The sequence below is a fragment of the Stylophora pistillata genome, chromosome 6 (assembly GCF_964205215.1).
Source record: "Stylophora pistillata chromosome 6, jaStyPist1.2, whole genome shotgun sequence".
In the NCBI taxonomy this organism is placed as follows: domain Eukaryota; kingdom Metazoa; phylum Cnidaria; class Anthozoa; order Scleractinia; family Pocilloporidae; genus Stylophora; species Stylophora pistillata.
In genome coordinates this window covers 16,172,742-16,182,074 of record NC_142524.1, presented here as the reverse complement: position 1 = coordinate 16,182,074, position 9,333 = coordinate 16,172,742, and the positions used below count along the sequence as shown (strand labels likewise).

General features: G+C 37.5%; 1 protein-coding gene and 1 long non-coding RNA gene across 2 annotated transcripts; one reads left to right on the top strand and one right to left on the bottom strand.

Moving 5' to 3' along the window:
* Positions 1-5,693: 5,693 nt before the first annotated feature.
* LOC148728511 (uncharacterized) lies at positions 5,694-9,306 on the bottom strand. Its single transcript, XR_016002516.1, has 2 exons — positions 8,795-9,306; positions 5,694-7,809 (listed from the first exon to the last, which is right to left on the bottom strand). It is a non-coding gene; the product is annotated as an uncharacterized LOC148728511 (long non-coding RNA).
* On the top strand, positions 6,404-7,151 carry LOC111340291 (uncharacterized). The gene is given in 3 exon segments (XM_088763299.1): positions 6,404-6,487; positions 6,721-6,823; positions 6,826-7,151. Coding segments are annotated over 3 exon segments (513 nt in total).
* Positions 9,307-9,333: the final 27 nt, after the last annotated feature.

Below are 9,333 nucleotides of genomic sequence, written 5' to 3'. Positions count from 1 at the left end.
TAAGAGGAGTTGTAGGTGTTGTTCCTAGTGAAATAGCTTCGATCGCATCCATAACACGCGTTTTAAATTCTTCAAAGCCTTCAATTTCTCCTTCGATATCTTCAACCTTGCATACCTCAATAATTTTTTCGCCGAGATCTTGAATCAATTCTAATTTCTCCTTGAGAACCTTTTCGATTCGTGCCAACCTATTCCTTGTTTTTTTCTTCGAGTGGGTGGGTGCCATCTAAAAGGGTTTCAGCTTCGCCGATTAGTTTTGTAACTACGCCTTTATTGCCAGCACGCGTTGCGCGTAGTCTCGGAAGATTTTCCTCTGCCATGTTCTACCCAATGTCGTGAATCACTGCCCCACGTTGGGCGCCATATAATAAACTTCGAGTCGTACACTGTAATTAAAATTGATTTAATCTGATTTGTGCCTATTTACAGTACAACCTAACCTTTCGATGTCGACGAAAGTCTTGTCTCGCTAAAAGCACTCATCAAGTTAATGTACAGCAATTAGTTTCAAATGTCAATCGATTAGATCAAAGGTCCACTGTACAAACAAAACATTATATAATGAATCGCTAAAACACGTGTCATTTCACGTGGGTCCGCGTGTAACATGTGCAAAGAATCTGACAGCCTGCTTGTGTCTTGAATGAATGTTGCGACACTCTACTGGCCATCTTTACTAGGACTGTTAATTGTTCACTTAATTGTTCGCTGGCTTCTACATGGAGTTATGCCGGAGTCCCTAAAGAATGCTATGTTGTTACCGTTACTAAAAAAGAAAAATGCTGATCATGAAATTTTCTCCAATTTTCGCCCCAAATCAAACCTGCAGCTTATTTCTAAGCTCATTGAGAAAGCTGTCGCCTCATAGTTAACTGATTATCTTTCCTTCAACAGCCTACATGAGTCTTTCCAGTCCGCTTATAAAAGGTACTATAGTTCTGAGACTGCTCTTCCTCGAGTGCATAATGACATTCTCCGATCTATCGACAATGGGGAAGGTGTTATATAAGTTTTGCTTAATCTGTCCGCAGCTTTTCACACTCTGAATCATGAATTGCTTTCATCTCGTTTGTCTACATGCTATGGACTTTGTGGATGGGTCTTTAACTGGTTTACCTCTTATTTGACCAATCGCACTCAGTTCGTGGATATTAATGGCACTTTCTCAACTATACGTCATCTCGGACTTGGGGTGCCTCAAGGCTCGGTCTTAGGCCCGTTACTTTATCTTTTATATACTTCTCCTGTTGCGGATATTATTGACAGTCATAATCTTAACTTTCACTTTTACGCCGATGATTCACAACTATTTTTATATTTTAAGGGTGCTGATTGATTGTTTGATTCTAAGCTGCAGCACGAGGCTTGTATTAATGATTAATGACATTTGCCGGTGGATGGTTTTCAATTAATTGAAATTTAATCAAGACAAGACTGAATTATTGGTTATTCATTCCAGTTATCGTTCCTGTCCGTCGCTATCCTGTCTCCGTGTTGTGGATGTTGATGTTGCTCCAGTGAAAGCCGCTTCCAATCTTGGCGTTGTATTCGATGATACTATGTCTTAAATCACATATTTCTGGTGTTTGCAAGTCTTCCTTTTATCATCATAGGAATATTTCCAGAATTAGAAAGTATTTGACCCGCGAAACCACTGAAATGGTTGTTCATGCTTTTGTCACCTCTAAACCTGACTATTGTAACTCTCTGCTTTATGGTCTTCCTAAGTTCCTTATTGCCAAATTACAATCTGTTCATAACTCTGCTGCGCGTCTAGTTTGTATGACTGGGAAGTTCGATCACATTAGTCCGACTTTAATTAATTGATCTCCATTAGCTTCCCATTGGGCATCGTATTGTTTTTAAGATTCTTCTTTTAGTTTATAAATCTCTTAATGGTAAGGCCCCATCGTATTTGTCTGATCTTTTAACTTATCCTAGGAGCTCTTATTCTTTGCGATTTGTAGAGCGACCTTGTAGAGCCATCTTCAAAAATGCGAACTTATGGAGATCGATCCTTTGCAGTATGTGTTCCTAGATTGTGGAACTCTGCCTCTTTCAATACGTAGGAGTTCTTCTGTTGACATATTTAAAAGCGTTTTGAAAACTTATCTTTTTAAAATGTTTGTTAGTGAATGTTAGTAAATGCAGTTTGTTTATAATTTATTTTTATTTGTTGTAAAGCGCCACGGGCAATTTATTGGAGTTATGCACTATAGAAATACTCTTTATTATTATTATTATTATTATTATTATTATTATTATTATTATTATTATTATTATTATTATTATTATTATTATTTCGTTTTCGGAGATCAACGCAAAAGCTCGGCTTCAAAAATATTCGGTCAAAGGTCAAGGCATGTAACTATAATACGTGATGGTGTGACGCTTCTGAGAAGATCAAGGTTGCAACACGTAACTATGGAAAAACTGTGAAACGAAATCTTTGTAAATCACAAATACAGTGACGAATTATGTGTCGTTAGATGAAGTGGGTAAAAACTAAGGAATTTTTATTTTGATTGGGAAGGGGGGATTGGAGTGGGCTTGGCGATCTGACATTTTGGAAGCGAATTTAATAACAAGAACACCTTCAACACCCTAAACAGCACGCGAGTTGCATTTAGCCAATATGAAAAACTGAACTGGAGGGCTCAAAAATATTCACTGGAATAGATTTGTCTTTAAATGGCAGAGACGTCTGTGATGTGTTGAGGAGGGGTTTATGACCACAGCCCATAAAAGAATTGAAAATATTCCCAAGTGTTTCGTTCTGAACGCTGGAGTTAATGTCCCACATTGCCAGAAATTTGGGTCAAAATGTAGGACGCGCGTGCGCATTGAGAAGTTATGGCAGCGAAATCGTGTCAGGAAATGTATGGGATTTCGACAAAAATCCAAAATACAACAATACGAGTCAGACTATTCCCTAGCTCCGACTCGAAAAATGTTCAGTGAAGATTAGGCTGTACTTCTAACATAAAATAATTTAAAAAGGTGTTTGTCTACTTACTTCCCGCAATGTCAGCAATATTCGATATTCGAGGCTAGCGATTCCCTGTCTCTTTCAAATAAAGCGTAATCCATGGCAAATGATCGTCGATTTGAGGAGCAACCCTTCAAGAAGGTTGGCACTCATCTCCATATTTCAGAATGACGTGACGTCATTCCCAATCTTCGCAACCTTCTTCGGAAGCGTTGGTCGAACGGCTTCGGGTTCATTCAAAACATGGCAGTCAGGGCAAAATACATTACCTTTTCTCAGAAATATAGGCGCTTGCCATTGCAAGTATAATGTGTCTCATTCTTTCGCCGAGCGAGACAACCTTTACGACCTCCATAGTTTTTAATCGTAATGGCTCAGGTTTTCATCTTCAAGTACATCTTTTGCATAGACTTGTCAACAGACAATCGTGTGATAGTGGTTTTACATTAAAATGAAGTCAATAATACGAGTCTGACAAAGATTGAAAACCTGTGATCATCACCTCAAAACAAAAAAAATGTGTTGGTCATTTTGAAGTATGGAATCGGCGCCATACATGAAACTGACGTTCCAATAATTTACAAACGGTCGAGGAATGCCTGGAAAATTTCACCTCCTTTTTAATAGTCCTTTTTACAGTTCCCGGCGCCATATTGAATGTGTAACCGCGCTAACATGATAGCGAGGTTAGTGTTGAGTCGCGTTGCGAGTTCTAGTGAGAGTTTAGTGAAATGTGGTGGTGCGCTGTCCTTTTCATCGAGATATTTCGACAATGAACGATACTTTCCCTACGCAGGATATTCCTCCTTCTTCTTCGAAAGGAAGAGGAAGACACTGTGCCGCTTTTTGGTTGTGCTAATAGCTATTATGACAAAGCAGGCAATCCAACAGGTCTGCATTTCTTCTAGTTTCCGATTGACTTCCAGCACTGAATCAGATGGTGCAATCTCCTGAAGCGCCAGCATGGAAAGGACGGATTCTTCATCACAAAATCAATTTTTTTGTGCTCAGAACATTTCAAAAAAGAAGACATGCGAAAAAACGTGGGCAGATCGCTGGAAATTGGTGAAAGGTTTATAATGTTTGTACGGTTGTTTTGTTGCTTGGATACCGAAAGAAAATGCCTGCTTTGATTTTCGGTATTGAAGTGTTTATGTTGGGATTTTTGTTTTTGTGGGGGGGGGGGGGGGGGGACTTTTTTCTCCTTATTAAAAAGGTGATATTTATATTTCTTTGTGTATTGTGGTCTTATACGATATCTGTGAACTGAATGTAAAATTATAAAATTGTAATGTACAATTAAAATGTAAAATTATAAATTTATAAAATGATGAGTTTAATTATTATATATATGGGCAGAACCATCTTGTTTTAACTGGTCAGTACTGAAAAAACTATGGAAAATGCCTGCTAAAAGGGTCCCGGTAGCAACTGTGACAACTGAAGGAGAGTCATTTGAAGTTGAACAGGAATTATTTCACCAAGAAGTTAAAGCACCTGTGTCAACTGTCAATGCTGCTTCACCTTCACCGGCTCAAATTTAATGCTCAAATTGATTTAGGTGTAATCTTTCCTTACATTAAGAAATATTAATATTAATGTTGTTAGTACTCAGGGAAAAAAAGATGATGTTGGGCTTGTAAAATCAAGATAAGGTACCATTGTACATTGTGTAAATAAGGGAAGTGATTGGCATGACAATAAAACGCGAGTTAAACTGTCTTTATGGGAAGGAGCTTCAAAATTCTATTCTTCAAACATAACATTTCGAAGAGCCTATTGACAATAATTAACATTATTATTCACAGGAGAAAAAATAAACAGTTCTGTACAGTCTAAAATAATCCTAGTTGTTGCATATTGAGCAAACTCTTGCAGCATATTTTTGTGAACAAGTTCTTGTGCTGGAAATGGGAAAGGTTCTTTCAGTTCCACATAGTTAAGATTAATCCATGTAATGCAGATTCTGGACACCAGGCTCTTGCTGATCCCAAATCTATCAGCAAGATCTTGTACAAATAACCCAGCCTTTAGTCTCATAAGTATGAGCAAAAATTCATCAAGAATGACAGTTTCTTGAAGGCCCCGGCTTACTTCTGTTATCATCTGTTTGGTATGGCTGACTCTCTTTCGACAATTTCTCTCCTTTCCAGTACTGCATCTTTGCCAGCACTGGGTCAATAAAATTATAGAAGCTTATGAGTGCTCCATAGTTTGGGAATCCAGTATAAAATAGAACCGCAGACTCATCATCTTTAGTTTTGTCAATTGAAAATTGGCATGCCAATAAATATCCCCCTCATTTTCAACTTCACTTAGTTTTTCTTTCAAGTCAGCTAATTGTACTTGCAGTAGCTCTATTTCCCATTGCAGCTTAAGAACATCTGATTGTTGCAGGGCTGGTGAAGATGAAGCAGCATTGACAGTTGACACAGCTGCTTCAACTTCTTGGTGAAATAATTCCTGTTCAACTTCAAATGACTCTTCTTGAGTTGTCACAGTTGCTACTGGGACCCTTTAAGCAGGCATTTTCCGTGTTTTTTTCGGTACTGACTAGTTTAATCGAGATGGTTCTTCCCATATATATAATAATAAACTCATGATTTTATTAAATTTTTAATTTTACATTTTAATTTTACATTATAATTTTATAATTTTACATTCAGTTCACAGATATCGTATAAGACCACAGTGCACAAAGAAATATAAATGTCACCTTTTTAATAAGGAGAAAAAAATCCCAGCATAAACACTACAATACCGAAAATCAAAGCTCCATTTTCTTTTGGTATCCAAGCAACAAAACAACCGTACAAACATTATAAACCTTTCACCAATTTCCAGCGATCTGCCCACGTTTTTTCGCATGTCTTCTGTTTTGAAATGTTCTGAGCACAAAGAAGTTGATTTTGTGATGAAGAATCCGTCCTTTCCATGCTGGCGCTTCAGGAGATTGCACCATCTGATTCGCTGCTGGAAGTCATTCGGAAACGAGAAGAAATGCAGACCTGTTGGATTGCCTGTTGTGTCATAATAGCTATTAGCACAACCAAAAAGCGGCACAGTGTCTTCCTCTTCTTTTCGAAGAAGAAGGAGGAATATCCTGCGTAGGGAAAGTATCGTTCATTGTCGAAATATCTCGATGAAAAGGACAGAGCACCACCACATTTCACTAAACTCTCAATAGAACTCGCAACGCGACTCAACACTAACCTCGCTATCATGTTTGCGCGGTTACACATCCAATATGGCGCCGGTAACTGTAAAAAGGGCTATTCCTTTTAAAATATTACTATATTGTGATTCAGTAATGTTTGAACAACAAATAGATCTACATCTTTGTCATGCAGATTTTGGATAACACAAAGCGAATAAGGAGGGACATGTCTGATAGACTCAGGGGTGATAATAAAAATGGAAATGTGGCCACAGTTTGAAAGAAGAATCTACATTAACCAACCCATGGAAAAGAACCACAAAGATCATGTCATCGTAGAGGTATAACCCAATCAAAAAAGATGAGGGATGTCAACATGAAGATTTTTTTTCATATGTAGTCAAACTGCAGACAGTGAGAAAAATGTTGTAAATTAGCCAAATTTTCACTTCATTGACCAATTTGAAAAATAATTACCATTTTATTTTTAATAATAATAGTAAGTAATAATAATGATAATGACGATGACGCTGATAACAATAATGATAATGATGATAACATATTATTTCTATAGATTGGTGGCATGTTACAACCTATTGACAAGAGCCTGGTTCAAAAAATCCACGCCCTTGCTGGTGAAGGGGTCAAAACATTTGAAGAAATGAAAAGGCACTTGCGACATATGTCAGGAATGATCTTTTTGCTGGTCAGAATCCCCCACCAGTCACAAACAGACGCTATCATGCCAAGGATGTGGATATGAGGAACCACATGTATAAAGCAACTGTAAAACAGATGCTATCCAAGGCTGACCAGGAAAATCTTGAGGAGAAAATTAAGGGCGGAAACAAGAGAATCCTGAGGATCTCTTTTTCTTTAGACCTTACTCCCTATCCCCTATGGAAGCTTTGCCTGGCAACACCTCTGACACAGATAGCAGTGTTAAAGCTCATATCACTCAAAACCTCCTATTTTTGCATCAAACAGCTTGGCAGAGGCATTTGATGAGCAGATATGGAAATGAAATCATGCTTCTGGATGCTACATACAAGACCATGAGATATGAGTTTCCATTGTTCTTCCTTGTTGTTAAAACTAATGTTAACTATACAGCGGTTGGGGCTTTTATAACCCAAAAAGAAACAACAGCTGCAATAGAGGGAGCACTGAAAATATTCTGTGCCTGGATTTCCAAGCGGAAACCCCAGTGCTTTATGACGGACACTGAATCTACATTTGAAGGTTTGTACAGTGTTTATGCAATAAATTTTTAAAACATAGAATTATGTACATGCACAATGCAAGAATGATTTTGACCCCCTTCCCTCTGTACTTCAAAAAAGCTGTGGTGTCGGTCTGCCATCAAAGCTGTAATAAGAAAATCTCGAACAACAAAGCTCAATTTTCTATTTTATCTCTGGATACTACAACTTTGATCTGTGATTTCCATCGTGAGCAACGTTGAGAAAGATGGTTCCGTAAAGTAGATAATGGCTTAAACCATCAAAGGGAGGTTCTTTCCTTGCTTCGCAATGTGGCGAGGTCTCCAACAGAAGACGTCCATCCCACAAATCTCAAGTCCTCAAAGTCTAGTGAGTTGTGGATGTCAAATCCTCAATTGGTTTGAAAAAACATTGTTGCCAGAAGCCAAGGACACTTAAAACTATTGAAAAAAAGTAAAATAATTATAACAAAAGAAAACTGACAATGTAATCAACACTTATTATTTATTACTTTTGGTGATGCAAAAAGGGTTATTAAAAATGATGTAAAAAAGCCTTATTTTCTTTTAGAATCTGAGGTGTTTATTGCAAACCACACAATTGCGGTTCTTGGTTGTTATATGCATACACTCAGAAGTACTTTATTCAGCCCCAATGGACTTAAAAAAGTAAACTGATGGGGAAACATGTGTGACATTTTAACAAATTACCTTTTTTTAAGGAATGAGTAAAAATTAGTACACTTAGCTTCTTTGTTATAAGATGTCAGAATTTAGGTGTTGTCGAAGCACGCATAAAATTGTCAGAAAATGAGGGTGAAGGCAATTTTTTAGGTTTAGTTTCATATGATGAGACTTCTGATCAATTCTAATACTAATTCTGTTCGTGTGATTGCATGCCTTTCATGTACATTGTTGACACTGTACCTGAAACAACATCTTCTATGTTGTTTTAATATGAATTTGTTTCTTAGTTGATTGTTAGTTGGAAAAATACTTAACAATTTAATTTCTCTCCAAAAACATAAACTATTCATTGACTTTTAAGCCAATGCAACATGGCAATTCAAAACTAAATTTTGGATAGCCGTGTTCAGTTCATTTTAAAATTTGAATCAGTCTGGTACCTTAATTTGTTGTTAAATACCAATATCGACTATAGTCTATAGTTCCTTGTTACATTTTTCCAATCCCTAACTTCACCTTCACTCTTTATGAGGACGTCAGAGACCACCAATTGATTGGTTAGAGTGCCTCATGATATTTTTCGCAACCCTTGAAATTGCGATTTCTTGGAATGTCATTTTGAAGTATGGGGCCGCGTTCTATATTTCAAAACGACGTTTAGACGACTGCATTTCTCTCACTTAAAAACGTGAGTCACCGAATTCCGTAAAAAGGAAAGATGTAGAAATGAATCACTTACCGTCATTAAAATAATTACCGACGCAATACCAGTAATAGCTACTAGTTATAAAGCGATCTCTCTGATTTCCCACAACCGTCCGCCATTTTTACTTTACTTTTTCCGAAGTTCGAACGAAGTCGCATCGGAACGGGGTGTATGACGTCACGTCATTCTGAAATATGGAGATGAGTGCTAACCCTTCAAGAAGTCAACTAGCTCCGACTCGCATTAAATAAAGGGAAGTTCGAAGTAAGCAAATCATCCATAAAAAGAGACATTTCTCGACAATAAGATACTTCCAAAAGAGCTTGAAAATTGGTATTTTTGCTCTGTGGAGTCTGTGATCCGAGACCATCCTTGAGAACGCACCAGAAGGGAAAGCGTTAAAAGAAAATCCCTCCTCGAAACCTTCAAACTGCCGCCATATTTGTTTTTCTTATCCAGCAATGTTTGACGGGAAATAAACTCAATCCAGACCCCCTCATACTAAAGTAGGCCTTGAATAAATATTTTCTCGCGCGAAAATTAAGAAGCAGATCAGAGAGATCTGTATCAGT